General features: G+C 41.2%; 1 protein-coding gene across 4 annotated transcripts; it reads right to left on the bottom strand.

Annotated features, from left to right (window-relative positions):
• Positions 1-1,910: 1,910 nt before the first annotated feature.
• ldb1a (LIM domain binding 1a) lies at positions 1,911-18,796 on the bottom strand. Of its 4 annotated transcripts, none has more exons than XM_026355757.1 (11): positions 18,607-18,794; positions 8,683-8,785; positions 8,056-8,100; positions 7,767-7,842; positions 6,610-6,712; positions 6,288-6,460; positions 6,079-6,201; positions 5,921-5,998; positions 5,683-5,806; positions 5,332-5,480; positions 1,911-3,509 (listed from the first exon to the last, which is right to left on the bottom strand). In XM_026355757.1, exons 1-11 carry the CDS (start codon positions 18,632-18,634, stop codon positions 3,456-3,458), a joined length of 1,056 nt encoding a protein of 351 aa, XP_026211542.1. In that variant the 5' UTR covers positions 18,635-18,794; the 3' UTR covers positions 1,911-3,455. The 4 variants fall into 4 exon arrangements, with proteins under 4 accessions (XP_026211542.1, XP_026211543.1, XP_026211540.1 ...); XM_026355758.1 differs by having other exon boundaries at positions 5,338-5,480; positions 18,607-18,793; XM_026355755.1 differs by lacking the exon at positions 1,911-3,509 and adding an exon at positions 3,517-4,378 and having other exon boundaries at positions 18,607-18,796.
• Between the last annotated feature and the right edge of the window lie 384 nt (positions 18,797-19,180).

The raw sequence follows: 19,180 nt of genomic DNA, 5'->3' as shown, positions 1-19,180 counted from the left end.
TATCAGAACTTTTCACAGTTTTTTTTTTTTTAAGTGTAGTTTGTGAACTAGTGATGTTAATTGTCCTTTACTTGTTCTGTGTGAGAGCCTGGCAGTCAGGAATCTTATTACAGTGATGACAAGAAATATGTTTGCATGAAGGGGAACATGGTGGTGAGATACGTATGAATCTGATTTCCTCTTCTAAACCAATGCAAATAAAGCAGAAGGAATATTTACATGCAGGTCCACTTCTCCAATTTTCCACAACAGGTGAACAAACACTTGTTTATTACTTAGCTCGGGTTCGTTTGCACGTAAGGTGATTAATTATAGGCTGACTTTTTAATCTGCTGCCGGCAGAGCACTGAGCAAGTAGTTTTGGCATGGGAAAAGTTTCAAGGCCTTGCAGTGCTGTCACTCAGCAACTGATTGTATGTTCCTGAAGCAAGACCTCTATGGTCAGCTTACTGTTTAACCATCACCTCGGGCTGAATTGTTGTAAAACTGCTTCTTCACCTTAACCTTGAGATGTGGCTCCGAAAGTGAGTAAACGTACATAAAACTGTTCCCAATGTCCAAAAGCTACTTTGTTCCTTCTGTTGGATCAAACTTGATTTATGAAGTTCCATCCGGTGCCTGTTAGGAAACAGCTTTGAAAAATTACTTTTTAGTCTGGAAGTGTGAGCGCTCTGTTCTTCTCAGTCACAGTACATCGGAAAGCCTTGTTTCAGTCAATAGCTTGGTTGAAAAAATAAACATGGAGTTCTGCTTTTTCAGCTTTTTATAACTACGGCTATCACACACACACTGCTATTGTTATAATTTCCATCCGTTATCATACTTCTTTTCTTGTCAACCGTCATGGGAGATGGGAGTTATCTACTAGATTAGTTCTAACCTGGCAAGAGAGAGGAAATAATGATTTCCAAATAACATAAGACAATTGTATCTCAGTACAATTCATCCTTGATCATTTATTATAACTCAGAAACAAAGAGCTGCAGTATCTTACTCATATTTCACTTGACAAACAAATGTTAATAATAATACTAAGATAACAATAAGAAAAGGTTGTGATTATTTTATGTTTAAGATTATTTATACACACACACACACACATATATATATATATATATTCTACAAAAAATCAGCACAGCTGAGTCCAAAAAAGACAAAGGTATTTTATGTGAAAATTCATCTTTATTGATACCATACATTAATTATGAATCACAGGAACCTGGCAAAAAATATAGATATAAAATCACCCCTACGATGAGGTGCTACAAGAGACATCTATGGATGCATTTTACCTTTGTCTCACAAAGCTCACGTTCCCTAAATGACATAAGTGTAGGAAACAGAGTGTTAAGATAGATTCAATAAACTGTCCCTAAACTCTGTGCCAGCGTGCTGAACTGACACAGCGCAAAAGTAGTCTAGGGATACTAGAGACAATGAATAAGTATCTAATCACAACAGCCTGCAGCTCAGTGTAGATTTACAGATGGCATTTCTGCCAGATAAGACAGAGGAATATCTTATCACCTCAGCCTGTCCTGGTGATCAGAGACCCCTGGTGGAAGAATTGGCAAATTATTATTTGATAGCCGTCAGTCGTCATATGGGTCACATTTTCTCTTCTACTGTTTATAGGCAAAACGTGAAATCATGACACAGCAATTTGTGGTCAAGTGAGTCTTGTTTTCCTCCTGTGAATGGTCAACATATACTCTCATTTATGACATATAAACTTCTCAGATTTTAAATCTTTCTGCAAATACACATCAAATAACTTACAAAACAAATACATAAAATTGATAATACAGGTTTAAAGAAATCATTTAAATCTGAGAAGCCCGAGGCTCCTCAATGGAGGCTGCCTCGCCACAAAACGGAACCATTTTGCAGAAAAAAAGACGACTTCGAGGTTGACATTTTCTCTAAATGTGGTTATTTATTGGTTTTCAGTGAATCTGATAAGTTTTCAGATAGACCAGAAACAGCACAAAATGGCTATTAAATCTCTCTTTACTGTGAATATATTGAACCACTGAAATGAAAGAGGCAGATCCCAATTACCTGGGATCCAAATGTCAAAACACACGTGATGGGATGACTTCTGTTAGCATTAACTGACTCAGAAGCCCCACAGACTCCTCCATATATTATCATGAGTATTGTACAGGAGGGTTGGGCCTAAACAGAACGTCAGTACATAGAAAAATAAATACAGTTTGCTAAAATGAGGGCAAAATTCTTTTCAGTGATTGTACCATTAAAAATCACGTTTAAAAAACTTTTAAGAGGCTTTTCATCTCTTTACATTAGATTGTTTCTCATACTTCTAGGGAGGAATACATAGAATAACTTTTACAGAAAATACTACCTAAAATATACAAGCACAGACACAAACATGAGGAGTAAAGCCAACAAATGATTCTTCATAAAACATAAAACAGCGCAGTGTAATCAATATCTAAAGAATCTTTACATGTAGCTCCTTGGTCTGCAGCTTTCTTAATTGTGATTACAACATTTCTGGGAAACTTAAGTTAATACAAAAGTTTGTTGGTTTTTGTTTTTTTTTTTTTTATTTTACAATCCTGTCAAAATTTGTTTTTAAAATATTCTGAGTAGCAAATCTGTTTTCTGTTATGTCCTCAGAAGAGAGGACCCCATATAGAAATTTCAAGACAAAGCAAACAGTTCTGCAAAGACAAGACAACAGATCCGAACCAGGTGTATGATGGAAATTTAGTGGGGAGACAGCTTTCCAGTGTGCTGCTTTGGACTCGCATCAAACAAGATGTAGTACAGTATTAAACCACCAGTTTTGTTCTCCCCGTAGTGTTTTCTAGCACTAAAGCCAACGAACCTGATGACAGTGTGCGACACAGATGAAGGACTTTATATCAAGCATAGACTTACATGAAAGTTATTACCATCACAATAAGAATGATCTAACAGCAATACTTATACATTAATATACTGAAGGTTTCATATGCTTTACAGTTCTTACATTAGCAATAATAGAAAAGAAAAGAAAAATACACCGTCAATTCTTAAGAAAAATAGATTGGAGTTAATAGTGGAAAACAGTGCAAAGAATTTCTGGGGGTTTTGTTTGTTTGCTTGTCTGTTTATTTTTTAGAAATTGTTTACAAAAATAAAAAAAAAATTCAAAACAAGTCTAAAACATAGAAAATGAAAACACACTTCTGTAGCGTCTGGTGCTGTGGTCCAGACATGCTGTCTCTCCAGTACCTCAATGTTTTATGTTGCAGGTGAGAGTGAGAGTGTGTGTGTGTGTGTGTGTGTGTGTGTGTGTGTGTGTGTGTGTGTGTGTGTCAGTCTATGCACTGGTCTGAGATGTGTGTGTGTGTGTGTGTGTGTGTGTGTGTGTGTGTGTGTGTTTGTGTGTGTATATCAGTGTTTGTTTGTGTGTAGGCGTTTAAGATTTAGCGTAGTGGTTCTCAACTCCGGTCCTCAAGCTCCGGCACTGTACAGGTTTTTGTTCCAACCAGGTCCTACAAAAACAAATAATTGAGTTTTTAAAAACTGGACGTTGAATTTTTGTTACTAAGAGTACACACACTTTTTCTGCAGCCTGCAAAAAAATAAGTTAAATAAAAGCTAAGCAGTTCCTCCCTGTGACATGAGCACAACAGAAACAACAAGGTGCGTTGTCAAGGAAAACGCACATTTGAGAGACCCGAGGTTGGAACAAGAACCCACCGACATGGTCGCCGTGGCGAGCACTCGGACAACAGGATATGCCAACTTTAGCCCAAACACTGTGGTGAGCGAAGATGGGGAGTAAACAGGCATGCACACACCCGCCACCCCGCCAGTCTTACCACACCTCTAAGAGGACTGACTGGAGCCGAGCAGATAAGGGCCAAGGCTGAGCACCACTGATCATGTGCAACAATGTGAGGGTGCGAGAGTGGGATTTGCTGACATTGTGTAACAGCAAAGAGCTCAGTCTATCAACTATCATCACTTTCACTAATCACCCTCCTTATCTTTAAAAATAACAGAACGGAACAAAACCAAAAATTAATACAACACAAGAGCTCGAGGCCACCCTGACTCCTCTCACTAGTGCATTGGCTCAGATGGATCCCAGTAGCTTATAAGCACTAAAAACGGGGCTGGCTAGGGACTCAGCACTTTACTGGGACGACTGGGAGTTGTCATTCTTGCTCTCCTGACTGGAGGGAGCCTTGTTCCAGGGCGAGTGTGCCCCCAGTGCAGGCGAGCTGTTGAAACTGTCCTCATCCTCCAGGCCATTCACCCCATCGTACTGCGTGTTCTCCAGCCGTGTGATCAGACGCTCGTCTTCGTCACCAAACTCCCCGCCCATCAGAGTGGGCTCTCCCACCATCATCACGTCCTAAAGGGGACAGCAAGGGCCGGTACATATTATCCCCATAATTAAGGGGGGTGCGCGGAATGACTGGCTACACGGACGACTTATAACTAATGTTTTTTGACTGTGGTCGAGGTGAAATCTACCTGGGTTCAACTTAAGATAATGAAACACATTCGAATGGATGGTAAAAGCTATGTTTTAGGGACCTAGGTAGTAAAAGTAATAGGATGCTGGGATATTAGAGTCCTCTGAATTCTGAACCCAATCACAACAGTGTGTTGTCAGGGCATGTACCCTAATAGTCCAGTAGTCCATGGGGCCCTGACTCACTGTTCCAAGAACCAGGGATGAGGGACCCTTCCTACTGGCCAGCAGTGGGCATCCCTGATCCTTGAGTGCTGCATCACGGAGAGGGGGGGGGGGGCGTTTCATTCCACCTCGGGTCTCATTCAGTCAAGCAACCAAGTAAGCAAAGACAGCAGTGCTGCATGAATCATGTGCTCTGATATTTAGTGGATCCCGTGGATTTAAAAAGAAAACCTAACTCCCATTGAAAATCAGAGCAAGTTAACCCTTCTCCATGGGCCCAAAATATATTAAGCATTTAGATGGAGGTCACCTGCACCCCCTCTATACAAACCCACAAACCTTTAGCCCCAGAGGACCAGGGACTGCCCATCACTGGTTCATATCAGGGGGTCTGCTATCTAAATCTACTCATCCTCAGTAAAATTACAGATACCTATCCCCCTCCACCCCACCCTTCCCCCACACACACTATGCCATGTCCATCAGGACCAGCTGTCAGTTTTGCCATACCCACATATACTGACAACCCCTTTACCACCCCCCTACACCCACAAATACCCTTTCTTGCCATTTTTTCCAGCCCCTCCACTCTCATCTTATCCTCCCATGCTTTTCCCTGCTGCACTTGAAGATGCAGATATAAGTCAAGTAGACGTAATGCTTACAGGTACCTGGCTGGAGAGTGAAAAGCTGTTGGCTGGACTCTTCTTTTTGCTGTTACTGTTGTTATTGCTGCCACCGCCTGAGCTTACAGTGCTTCCACCGGACACCTTCCTTTTCCGTCGCTTATTGGGAGCTTGTCTGGCTGGCTCAGCTATAGGCAGGGGAAAAAAAAAAGTTTATTATTGTTAATTTTAGTATAAATCTCTACAAATCAGTTGTGTCCAGCCCTGTTGCAGGTAAGGTGCGGTCATACAATAGCAACTGGGTGTGTTTACAGGTACTACTCAGCTTAATGAATGTAATGGCAACACTGTCCTAAATGCAACTGGAAATTTAGAAGTAGTGTGTGTTACCTGGAGGTGCTACCATTCTTTGCCACTTTTGGAAGAGGCAGGTCTTCAGGCAGTCTCTGGGGCTCAAGCTGTAGGTCTTATGCCTGGACATCAACTCCTGCATGGGCTCCAATATCACACATAGCTTTATGGAGGAAAATGAGAAGATCGAAATATTTAGCAAATTAGAACATGTATACCTAAGGTTAATTTAGTGGTTGATTAAAAAGAATAAAATAATCACAATTAATTGGCTTACACGGAGGTAGTTGAGCGTGGAATTAGACAGCCCACATCTGGTGATATTTTTAGCCAGCTGATCCAGCATCTGGGGATCCTGCATTATTGGGGTAAACAATGATTTGAGTACATGCACAGTTTCAGTATGTGTGTGTTTTTTGTGGATCTGGAACTCACGTGCATAGCCAAAATGCTCCTTGGTAGGACTTCTCTGTGTTGTCTGATGCTAAAGTGCCACGTCTTGATCCTCATCATATCATCAAACATGAACTCTAGGTACAGACGGCCCTCCACACAAACCTTACCCACAGGAGATAAACAAAAGTGTTAAGGCACCAGCAACAGGAAATGTGAGGAAGACTGTAAATTTCTAATATTAACTGTACCTGTGTGAACATAGGTTTGCCATTCTGAGTCACCATGGTACACTGGTCACAGTCGAGAGATACAAAGTTACTGTGGAAGGACTCTTTTGGATGCTTCAAAACATAAAACAGCTCAGTGGCACCCCCCTCAAAAATACTTCGAAAGTAGCGGGGAATCAATGTCCTGCCAATGGCTGCAGACAGAAAATTTCATTTTATTTAATATTTAATTAATACACAAAAAACAAATCAAACAATATATTTTAAGATGAGGTGTACACTCACACAAATAGATGCCACCATTATGTCAAACTTAGCATTTTCTTAAATAAAATATTCTTACTGTATCGTTTGGGTCCATCCTCCAGACAGAAAGTGATGGTGAGCATGGCATCATCCTCAAAAAACTCTGTGGTGAAGGCATCCCACCAGAGATTGTCACAGTCCTGAAAGCAGTCAATGAAACAATACCTTCAGCCTCTCAATTCTTCAAATGTCAAAAGTCTCCCCTTGTTAAAATTACACAATGTAATTTACTATGCAGTAGGAAGATGGATTAGATGAATGTTCCCTATTTTCATATGAACCCACTAGTTCAGTTCCTTTAATTGAAGTGGGACAACACAATGACAAAAACATAAAAACAAAACATACAGTTCAAAGAACAAGTTACATTCAACCCTGATAATGTGGGAGTAAAATATCAATTAATGAGGAAGTTTCACATCAGAATGAACAATTCTATTGAATTTTCTAAAACTGCTCAAAAAAGAAGCATAAATTGTTTTCTAAAATTAATCACATCTCAAATCCTTCTCTTTCTGTAAAATCTTGTCAACAGAATATTAATTTGTGTGACTTAAAAGATTACATGAGAACAGCTTTATGCTTCATCATGGTCATCCATGTAACATGAGTGTATGCAAGTGGCTCTAATCATTTCCCAAAAATAAAAAGGTTTGGTTAGTGCTGAATGTTTTGGTTCTGCACTGATTAAATAGGTCACAGCATGCTGCAATTTAAATGTCAAATGATTTGCTGGACATAAAGGGTAACCGTAATTAAAACCCCTTCAATTTAAAGAGCCTGCAGTGCATGTAGTTGCCGTTTTTGTGCAGACCGACAGTCACAGAGCACAGCTTGTGACAGCTACTCAGGCATATACACAGTTGGCACTCCAATTACATTTTAGCCAGGTTGATCAGATAATCCCATTACAGCCTGAATGTAAATTAAGCCACTGAGTTCTCTAGCTTAATTTCCCACAAAATCCCTAACATGGTTAGTAACATTAACAGCAGCTGGGAAGCAAAATCTGAAAACACGGTAACAGTAAGCAGTTCACAGGAGTTGCAGAACGTGGCACTATGGACTGTAATTACATCCAGCTTCAAAATGAAGCACTGAAATTCTTTTAGGTATAGTGACTGTTCTTGTGGTTTTCTACAGCAGCAGTTTGGTGCCGAGTCCTTATAACTGCAAAACTGATGTGACTCTCACCTCTGTCCAATTCTGTAGCCTTTTGTTCAGCTCATATATCCTGTAGTCTGTCTGGTTCCCGTATGGTGTGGGTCTCCTGAAACAGAAACCACATTCAGCACTCCACACTTCAGGGTTCTTTCTGCGCCCGTAGTGCAAACAAATGTTTTAAACCAAGTGGTCTCAAACTAAAGTTTGCTAAATGTTTTAACATGAATGTGAAGCACCCAGAGTAAACATTTTATAAATAACTTCTGAGCTAGGACAAACTACAAGTTTATGTTTACTATTCAGACATGAGTGTGCTCACCCCATTCCAGGCTCCATGTATGACGGAGGGTACATGGGTGTAGGCCTAGGAGAAAAAAGCAACAATTTACTGCCTTTCGGACTATATAGCAACACCCTATATAGCAATAAAGTAAAGTAAAAGTAGTGAACAAACAAGTATACATTTTGTAAAAAGTAATGAGAGCAAAACTGTGTGCTGGTGTGACGTGACTTCTGTCTGTCACTCTTATTTAAGATGAATGTTGCTTCTTCCTTATTTTTTCTATTTATTTAGGTCACACTAACTAATACGCTCGTGTGTAGTAAGTTCTTATTTATTCCAATATCATCATCAAAGGCGAAGTGATTAAACTGCACAACCTGTAAAACTACGCTTTGAACATAGTACAAACCATAAAATATCGGTACAGATCATTATTTATTAAAACAACTGACATCTAAAAATAGACATCTTGTATTCTTCAGGAAATATATCTAGGTCAGCACAGAACATTTCAATATGAAGGCTTGACAGCTTGCAAAAACTAAAAAATGAAAAATCAGAAAGTAATAAGTAGCCTGAATTAATGCAAAAGGTGACCTAGTTTTAGATGCCCTTTCCTTTTGACATAACATCTTGTGTCCTGACAGAAGAACCCAGACCTACCCCACATCTCTGTCCAGCATAGCGCCTGGGTGGAAGGGGGGAAAGCTGCCGCCGTTGGGGGGCTCCTTAGGAGAGTACAGCTTGAATGACTTTGACGAACAGCCTGCACATGAGCACGAAGCAGAGGAGGAGGGGGAAAAAAGAGCAGAGATTTAGAGGAGATTTAGATTACTTTAGATTTAGCTCATTCAAATCACAGCATCATCAAAGTAATCTAATGTTGGATGATTTTGTTGAGATTTGCTCAAATAAAAGCGGCCTGCCAAAACAATTTCCTGCTGCTTTCATTACCTAATGCATCTTCAATCTGGCAAATGGATAAGAAAGCAAACCATCATCAGGGAAAAACAGCATTATTTATTAGCCCGCAGAAATCTGAGAAAATACTCAGTGAAATGGGGACATACAAACAGAGGAGATGATCTGCCATCGTCTTTCTGTCCTCGTACCATCCAAACCATTAAAAGGAACTCTCTTCTTTGCATACAGCCCTATTTGATCCTAACCATGCTCCTCTGCGCTGTGTGTCTATGTCTCCCCCTCTAGTTGCCTCTTCTAACCCATCCCCCCACTCCCTACCCTGACTGTTGTTAACCCTTGTCAGCCCAGATAAGGCATTCATGCTCAAACAATTCGGGGCTCTGTGAAAACATCTCTTCTGTTTCTATAATCAAGGAGACCCCACACAGTCAGCCAGTGCCGGTCTGCAATTAGGTTGACCCAGAGATATTGTATACATCTGCAGACAATGTTTGGGCAGAACAACAAATAGAACCCCTTTCATAAAGACTGTCCCATCACAACCGCCCTCCAGTTTTTAGTTTTTACAAATATTTACCAGGCTACTGGAAATAGTAAGATCAGAGAAAGTCCTGACTGCATGCCCTACTTGTAAATCAGGTATTCCCAACAGGCCCCAAAAGTCAGCATAATGTAATTGTGTTACTTTGACTCATAGTTTATGCTGAACACTCAGTCACCATCTGCTTGGGGGAAAAACATGGGATTGCCAAACTGGATCAGTCCAATGCAAGATCAAACTTGACTGTTTTTTTTCCATATTAATTTTAGTAAACTGATGGATTAAATATATGTCTAAACAAAGACATATAAGACTGAAGAAAGGCTTGAGTTGGGGTTGTGAACTCTGATCTTGTCTTCACAGCCCAGTCTGGGCTCCATAAACAACAACTCCTCCTTCATTTTCTTTCACCCTTTTCTTCTTTGCTTCACTTTACCCAAGAACGTCAAGGCAGGTCATGTTCTCCTCCCCATTAGTATGTGGGCGAACCTGTTCAGGAGCATCCAACAATGAGTCTCTATGCATTACATCTGACCCTACAGACCCACCCCCCCTAAACACCATCAGCCAGACAGCATTCAGTCCCATATGATCAGTCTTTGTTTAATCTGATGCTAATGCGCAATGTTCAAAGCACTAATTCTGTTCATAATCACGTTTTTATTCTGCAACATGACAAATAATATCTTATTTTATGTAATATAAAGCAAATGTGTTTTGGGACACATATTCTGCAAAAATGCTGACACACACAGACTATTCTCAGTTTTAGTGGAGAACAACACACACCCTGAAGAGGCCCAGTCACCAGCATTAAACCTATCTCCACAATATCTGCAGATTACAGGTCCTAGTCTCACTGAAGCACGTATGTAAATAAGAAATAACTGCAGCCTGCAAGCTTCTTTTAAACAGAAGACATCCTATTAATATTAGATGAATCTTAATGGCGCATAAGCACTCTAAAAAAGGTCAACTTTAAATAGAAAGACTTTGGTGCAGTTTTGTCCGCCCAAATTGTTCATTGCAAACAATAGAGCTGCATCCAGAGGCTGGCCACCAGCCAATAAAACATCCAGAGCAATGTGCAGAAAGACTGCCGGCATACTTGCACCGATGTCCGCTCGGTCTGTGGACATGCACAGTCGACATTTACAATTTAGCCAGTGATCACTTTAACACACACACACACACACACACACACACACACACACACACACACACACACACACACACACACACACACACACACACACACACACACACACACACACACACACACACACGGGCGTAAACGGACTGGAGCGCAGGGCCGCGTTCATTGAGCATTTGCTGCAGACGAATCCCGTTGCTAAGCTCTTAACCTGGCTGCTAAACTCCTGTGATCACCGCCGTCCACCGGTGCCAACCCGGGCTTGTTTATAGCCGGCTGCAGCGGTTTACTGAGAACCAGCTGCACCGCTAAAGTGGCCCGACTGTAAGTTGGAGTTACCTGCAGAGAAAGGTAAACCGAAACGCGGTGTTCCTCAACACCTCCGCTCGGTGTTTCTAGCCAGCTAGCTTTGTTGCTAGCCGGAGCGGCTGGATGGTGGAAGCTCCGACGCCGACCGCTGATAGCGTAGTCCTCCCAAACAAGACGGCAAGCGACGGAAAGTAAAACACTCCCGCTTCTTCCCCGGTTCCTGTCAAATTTGCAGTCCCCAACTATGTGTTTTAAAGGTCATTTGCTCGGGGGACCGTGCTACCCATCTACTACTACTATAGGACCCTTTGTTCCTGCCAGCCGAGACACGAACAAACAAAGGCCCCGCCTCCCCCAGGCGACTCCGCCCATCCCGACACACAGACCGGGACAAACAGGCCTGGCTCCCAAACACAGGGGCCCCCGGTTTGTCTGGTCGGGACCCATGTGTGGCCCCGTGCAGACTGCTCCCCGTTGAGAAAAACTATTATCCGCCTATTTAGCCTCCAACACCCCGCACGACCAAACATCTACTTTCACGGAAACGGTGCCATGTTGTTAAATAGTCAAACTAAAACCACTGAACCATTCAAATAGAAGAATCAGCCTACTGATGATGTGTGCACATTTCCACTGACAGATAGGTGTTTTGGAAAACTTTTAAATCTGCATTAAAACTTAGAGACTTGGTCCGTTTAAACATATTTACATTACATTTAGTTATTTATCCCGTATTCAAAGCGACTTACAGGTGAGGTACAAAGAAAGTAAATGTCTAACTTTAAACTAAAGTGCAAGATTAGTTTTTTTTTAAGTGCAGAGAAAGATTCGGAAGAGTTCTGTTTACAGCAAGTTTGTGAAAGTTCATGTCGTACACCTGCAGAGTGAAGTGAGAGAGAGAGACTGGATGGACCACTTTGTAGGCAAGGGTCAGGGCTTTGAGCCTGATGTGGGAAGTTGCAAAAAGCATGTACAGGGATCTGAAAAGTGCTGTAACGTGTGTCCTTTTTGGCTGATTAAAAATGAGATGTGCTGCTGCATTTTGGATCATCTGGAGGGGTCTGATGGTGCATGCTGGTAACCCCGTTAGTAAGACATCAGCAGTTAAGCCGAGTTATGTCCAGAGCCTGCACAATGAGTTATGTTGTATTGACCAAAAGAAGGGGTCTGATCTTTCTAATGTTGAAAAGGGCAAATCTGCATTCCCTTGTGACATATATATGGTTGCACAGCATGAGTTTGTAATGACCACCTACCAAGCTAGATGAGTTTAAGATGTTATTAAATGGCGACAGTTTTCAACTTTATTCCTATGGTTCAGTGAGTACATGTAAATGAATGCTAGTAATCATACCTCTGCCTTCCCTATATTAAAAAATCTCTGCCTGCAGCTTAAAAACTCCTCCAGATGACCTCAGAGTCACCTCGGTGGGACTTTGGGAACTATTATCTCTAGATGCTCATACTGCCGAGAGGTTATAGTCATGGTTGACATGCTTCTCCAGAATTGAAGTGGATCTTTAAAATAAATTTAGGAGATCCCTCTGGCCTTTTTTAGTTTACTAGATACTGCAGAATTCCTTCAAATGTATAAATATGTCTTGAAATATATGCTAAACACTAGTGCATGTAAAAATGATTGATTTTTGCGACAGGCCAGTTAAGCAAAAATCCTAACAACATAATAAATGAGAGATTTTATAGTTTTTATTTAAAACAAGCCCTATAATAGACAATTTTATAAATTATAAACTACAAGATAAATGTATTTCTTTCCTGTTGTGCTCCATTTTATTTTGAAGGATGAAGAAGATGTTTGTAGCATTTGCCAGCAGAGGGAGATGCTGTTCCATCCCATTTCTACACATGATAGTCTGGAACCCAAAGACTTTGAAAGACTTTTTCAATACCAGACCCTTAGCCTGAACCTATGTTATAACAAAAACTTTAAAATTCCACTGTAGCTGTTTGATAATGTATTTTCTGTCACATAAACAACTCACACAGAGGATTTAGAAAGAGAAAAAAATTGAACTAAGTGATGGAGAGTATAGATTTGCTGGACGACACCTGGTAACAAGAAGATTTTGGAAGGAGCAATCTGACTGACGGGTACGGGTCACAAGTGTTTACTTTCTCAATGAAATGTATTGCGTTAATTCTAAGTCTCCATTACTGGCTTACATAATTCTACTAACAGACAGACAGCTCAAAGTAAACGCCTCAACAAATTGAGCTTTAAATGCACTTTGCGACCACAAAAGGTTTTCTGGCCTTCAAATGTAATGCTTGTACACATTAGAATGGCTATTGATTAAAAGCGAGGCTGCAGATGATTCCCTTATATAATCTGAGGCTATCACAGGCCACATTTTTCATAAACCTTTACAAAACTGTCTTGAATCAAACTGCCTATTTAGGTGACAAGTCATTGTTACAGACTTGCTGAACTGTGCAAAAGCCTTAATCACAGGCCACAGACTTAAACAAAGGCAAATTCATTAATTTTGGGATTGTTGAGGTCAGGATACACTGTACAGTACTGGATGACCAGCAATGGCACACATAGTCTTCGCAGCTCCAGGAAAATAATTTCACTATCGCTTTATTCCTCATGACTGATTGATACGACTGATTTAGGTTTCACTGCTCCTGCACCATACAGAGGTTTTATAAATGGAAAAGTATTCTCAGACACTGCCAATTTCACAGGATGTAATCCTGCCAGTTTTTGGTCTGTGGTTGAATGCAGGACATGTTATATAATTTAACTGCAATTACATTCACAAGTTGTTTATATTTTAAATGGTCTTTGGTTATTTCTCATTAAAAATGTGATGCAGTATATTGAGGTTACGTTGAACTTTTTCTAAATTATTCATAGAATTTAAAATATCCAGCAAAAGTCAAAGCAAACAAGAAGAAACAAGTGCAAATAAAAGGACGAGATGTGTTACACAACTCTTGAAGTACCTACAATACGTGATCAGGAAGTTATACTTGTACTAATACGTGCTTATTTAATGTCAGATTGAGCGATGACTGAAGATTATTTCGTGTCTAAGAAGCGTCACATTTAATACACAGTTTTTAAATCCAAGCCAACTTGTTGAAACTGGAGGATAAGTCAGTTGGCTGTTGTGGCTGTTGCAGGCCTCAGAATTTCTATTAAGTAAACTATGTATTTAATCTATTGGGTGAAATCCTCCAAAGGGCTTCATGTTTAGATTTTCAACAGTCTTATTGCCTCTCAACAGACATGAGTAGCATCCAGCTAACCGTGACATTTAGACTGCATTTATCACATGCTAAATCTGACAGCAGATAATTTCAAATTGAAGTGTTTATTACTGTATATGAAACAGAATATGAGGTATTGGTTGCATTAATGTGGGAGTGTTTCAGTTCTGAGAATTGAATCCTATTTCATCTTACTGAGAAAGAGTCACATTTACCACTTACATACAATCCTGAAACAAGGGGCTGGCAGGAAGCGATAACATTAATGTCAGAATCATAATATGGCAGTCATATGCACGACAACTTAGCTATTTTAGTCACCGGAAAGCTAGTCAACACAAGCTCTGATGTACCCTCTTATATTTATAGCTCCCAATACCGTTTTACAAGTCTTAGTTTATGCAGCAACTAACAGTTGAGCATAGTCTTTAATACAGAACTAATAGAAAATTAATCTGATCTAAATTTATTTGGTTCATTACTCAAATACTGGCACAATTTGACAATTTTTACACTTTAAAATAGGGACATTCATTAAAAGAGCCTCAAAAATCATATCTTATAAGCGATATCGAGTCTGTACACATAGTTGTGACAGTCAAGCAGTACTGAGGTGAAGCAGACGAATGTCTTGTTCAGAATTCTGCTGCTGCTTCTCTAGACGTCTCAGTGGAAGCACAAACCTGTCAGGGAAACTGTTGTGACAGTTGACTGGTACTGATCACAACAAGGCAGCAGACAGAACTAACACCAACTGCAACCAGAGGACTGTGGCTTGACGAGAGGAAGTAAGACAGCATGTGTTTAAGATAAAATTAAGATAACATAAGAAGGCCGATGTGTGAATGTGTAAGTGACGGTTGATATTCAGGAAACTTGCAATGACAGAGGTCACTGACCCGAACCCAATCAGAATTAGCCAATTGCTAATCACAGGTGTAGTTGAAAGTGTACAGTGTGTAGGTTTGTGCTGGGAATTTCATTTCAGCCTAATATGACCAAAAATGTGTTCTCATCTTTTAATAATTCTATGCAACTCACTTTGAATGTCTCCTCCAGAACTGCAGCGACAATGTTAATTAGAAAAATAATCTTGGGGTCTCTCCGCTGGTAATACATAATGAAACAATTATGATACAACACTGGATTTTTCTGGAACATGGTCACATCTCACACACAAATTCTGTAATCCTGATGAGACGTAAGTTGCTAATTCCTGGGTAATTTGGTTAGTAAATGGACCAACTCCACTTCTACCTCCTGACATCCGATTTTCACAACTGGATGCTCTGATTTTTAGTTTAGGGAGACACTTCTCTGATTCTCTGAAACCACAATATAAACTCAGTATTCAGTATGTAAACATGTGCCTTGATTTGCATACACCTCATCCAGTGTAATGCCATCTACCAGTAGCTCAAACAAGCTGGTTAATTTGAGATCCATTATGAAAAAAATATCAATGTGGTTCATGGTTTTTGCACTGTATTCACACTCTTGAACCAACACATTTGCACATACAGTACATAATAGTCACAGGGACACAGTACAAAAGCTTTCAAACAACTCTGTGGCTCTCCTCACACCTTTTGTTTTCAACACCGCTCTGTTTAATCTGAGCACTGTTACCATCACCTTCTATCTCAGTATCAAAACTGCTTTTATGTTTTAAAGACTCTGCAGCTTGCACATTTCTCACAAACAAAGGTGTACTTTGATTGAAAATCCCACGCATTCAGTTTTCTCCCCATCCTCCTGGGTGTGTGGCACATGCCAGCTTTCCTCTGCCATCCTGTCGGCCTATAGCAGATGTGACATCACCACAGCTCCACTCCATTCTGCACCCCCACCCCCCATCTCTCCGACTCTCCAGCATCTCTGTCTCCTACACATTCCTTCTTTCTCTCTGCCTCTGCACACACAGCCATTTTGATCTAGCAAACAAGATCTAAGAGACTCACTAGGGTAGACAGAGGAGGGGATGAGGAGGAGAGAAGTGAAGAATTGGTGGGGGGGGGGGGGGGGAGAGAGAGAAAGAAGGGCACATGGCTTTCAATGCAGTGTAGATAAAGCTGAGACAGTTGTGTTCTTGTATAACGTAATCAAAAAAAGCCTGGCTGTTTGGCTGCCATCTTGATTCTGCTTTAAGTCACTTTTCTCCAATCAGGAGCCATGTGACTTTCTGCATGAGGTAACACCACTGTTACTGCAAAAGGCTATGAACGACGGATGAGGAGTGAGAGGGAGGGAAAGAAAGAGGGAGGAGAGTGAGATGAGGAAGGTATAAATAGGAGGGAGGGGTCAGAGTGAGTTGGGTGACAGACGGAGAGAAGGGTGAGCAGAGGGGAGCGCATGCTTGAGTGGGTGCATGCGAAAATGTAGGGGAGGAGGGGTGTCTTCAGCTCACAGGCAATCTATTTTTACCATTTAGTCTGAACAAAGGATGTGATTGGCTCCACTGTGTTAGGACGGATCTCCTTCATGCGGGGAACAAAGCCTTAAAAAGGCTGATTCACAGCAAAGTCACAACAACAGCATGATGTCACAGGCTTGTCAATGAAGTCTGTTCTTTATTATGGCTCACATTCTGCCACACGCATGCAGCTATATCAATTCCCGTATTGTAAGACATGCTCGCATGAAAACAAAGATGACCAGGACCAGATGAAAAGAGAAAAATGATGCTGGAACGAGAGAGTATTTGTTTTTCCAAAGCACATTCACACAGAAAGGACGGGGGGAATCTTCTATCCACCATCGTACAAGAATGTAAACAAACCAGGCTTCAAATATAATGATTTACAGCACACGCACAGAGGAGGGAGAAACTGCAAACCAGTGTTGATCAATGTTGCGCTGCGGTTATCTGAGAGACTCACTAGCCTGAACTTGCCCTCGCGGGCTCCTCGTGAAGGTGTACACGTAAAACGTGCATGGGGTAAATTTGTCCACATGCCTGCAAATATAAACCTGTGCATGTGTTTGAAAGTTGGTGCACAACATGCAGATCGCTCTGGTGGACCTTTTTTTTTTTTGGTCCTTCACAAAACATGTGGATGTCATTAAAAGTTTCTGCTCCACAGTAAAGCCTGTCAACAAAGGGAGCGAAAGGGGGAAGAGATACTGGAAAACTACAGAGAAGAGCGAGCCAGTGAGATAGTGGACAAGACAGAAGATCGGAGAGGAGAACATCAAGCAGCGAACTCTGATATTATTCCATCTGATAGCCGACTGCCAATGAATCAAAGCAGCCCCATTAAAATGATACTGACACCCTAATTCAATATGGCCTCACTAAGATCCCCCCGAGCAGATGCTACGATTCAATTTCTATCTGTTACTCTCTCCCTTGTGCTGCACAGAGTCCGTCCCATGGCACTGTGAGGCTTTTCACTGTGCAAAAGGCAACCGTCTCTGTAGCCTGTCCGCTCTCACTGGGGTAGCGTTAAAGAGAAATTGCTCCAAAGGGAACAAGGATCAAATACTCTTGGGGAGAGAACCGATTATAAGATCAACTTGATAAAAATTGCCAAAACATTTTGCTGACATGTGCAGACAGATTCAGTCAGTACTAGATTTCTTACTTCTTGCTCTGACAAAGTAGCATAAGAGGAGACTGTGGATGTGTTGACAGTACCTCTAAGACAATATAACAATGGCAGTAAACAATACTTTATGTAACCATTATTTAAAGCAAAACAGATAAAGAATCTGGATTCCAGGAAAAGCCAAGACAAGAATAACTGCATAAAAAACAAAACTACGCAGGAATGCAAAGTCACAGTGACAGAGAGCTGTCTATGTAAACAGCAGTTTGTAATTTGACAGTAATTTCAAATGCAAGATTAAGTTAAATCTTCTTAAGTACCCTCATTAATGAGTTGCACTCATCAAGAGACCAGCTAAACCATTTTGCTGCAAATACATTAAAGCGTTTTTGCCTCATTCAGCTCAGACCCACTGGGACAAATGTTAACAATGACTGTGACGACAGAAAAGTAGTCAAGAAGACGACGTATAATATGCATATAAAGCTGAGGACAAGAGTGAAAACAGTCTTTAAATAAGTATTGACATCTCACTGTCTCTGTACTGTATGTGGTAGAACTCAAAGAGCCATTGATCTGCTGCACAGCAAGCTAGCGTGACTGAGAGGGTCTGCTGAACAACTTAATCCTAAAGTGCAGTAGCCTCAGTGTATAACCTTGTTTTCAGACATTTGTCGAAAGTGTAGCATGGCGTCACCATCACACACACATGCGTGCACACACAATCTCACACTCACACAGCTTGATTCTGGCCCTAGGCAGCTTTGCAGCACTTTTACATAAGTCGCCTTTCTGACAGTACCACTGAGCACAGAGACGGAGGAGGAAATGGGGAGAAGAGACGCAGGGAGAGAAAGAGAGTAGCTACTCACCGGGACAAGCACAACCTCCAACAGACATCTTCTCACATGTTGGGCTCTTCTCTGAACGAAATAACTGCACTCAGTCCACACGCTGCTCGCATGGGCCAACTCTGAAGAGAACAACACAGACAGAGGGGAGGAGAGATAAGAGGAAGTGGTACAAAGCAGGGCATGTACACCACCAACTACACTCCTCTCTCTCTGTCAGAGGCAGGAAGTTGGCAGTGGTGCTCTAGCTGCATCATTAATAGGCATATTGCAACACAAGTGGGAGGGAAAATAGGAAGAGTGAAATAGGAAGAAAGAGCCTTCACGGTATGTGGGGCTGGAGTAAGTAATATGCATCGGAGAGAGTGCGTCTGTGCACATGTGTGAAAGGGAGAATGCAGCATGGAGGCAATTAGAGCAAAGGAGAGGAAAAAGAGAAAATGCACAAGGTGTGTGTGTGTGTGTGTGGCAGTGATGCATCATCTATTTTTGCCCAGTGCTGCTGTGGGAGATAAACATACTCAGTAGGAGCCCAGAGGCAGAGGGTCATTACTGCCAAACAAACACGAACCGTATGCACGCTCACTCACACACA

The sequence above is a fragment of the Anabas testudineus genome, chromosome 15 (assembly GCF_900324465.2).
Source record: "Anabas testudineus chromosome 15, fAnaTes1.2, whole genome shotgun sequence".
In the NCBI taxonomy this organism is placed as follows: domain Eukaryota; kingdom Metazoa; phylum Chordata; class Actinopteri; order Anabantiformes; family Anabantidae; genus Anabas; species Anabas testudineus.
Note: the sequence above shows the minus strand (reverse complement) of the source record. Positions and strands in the feature narration are given on the sequence as shown.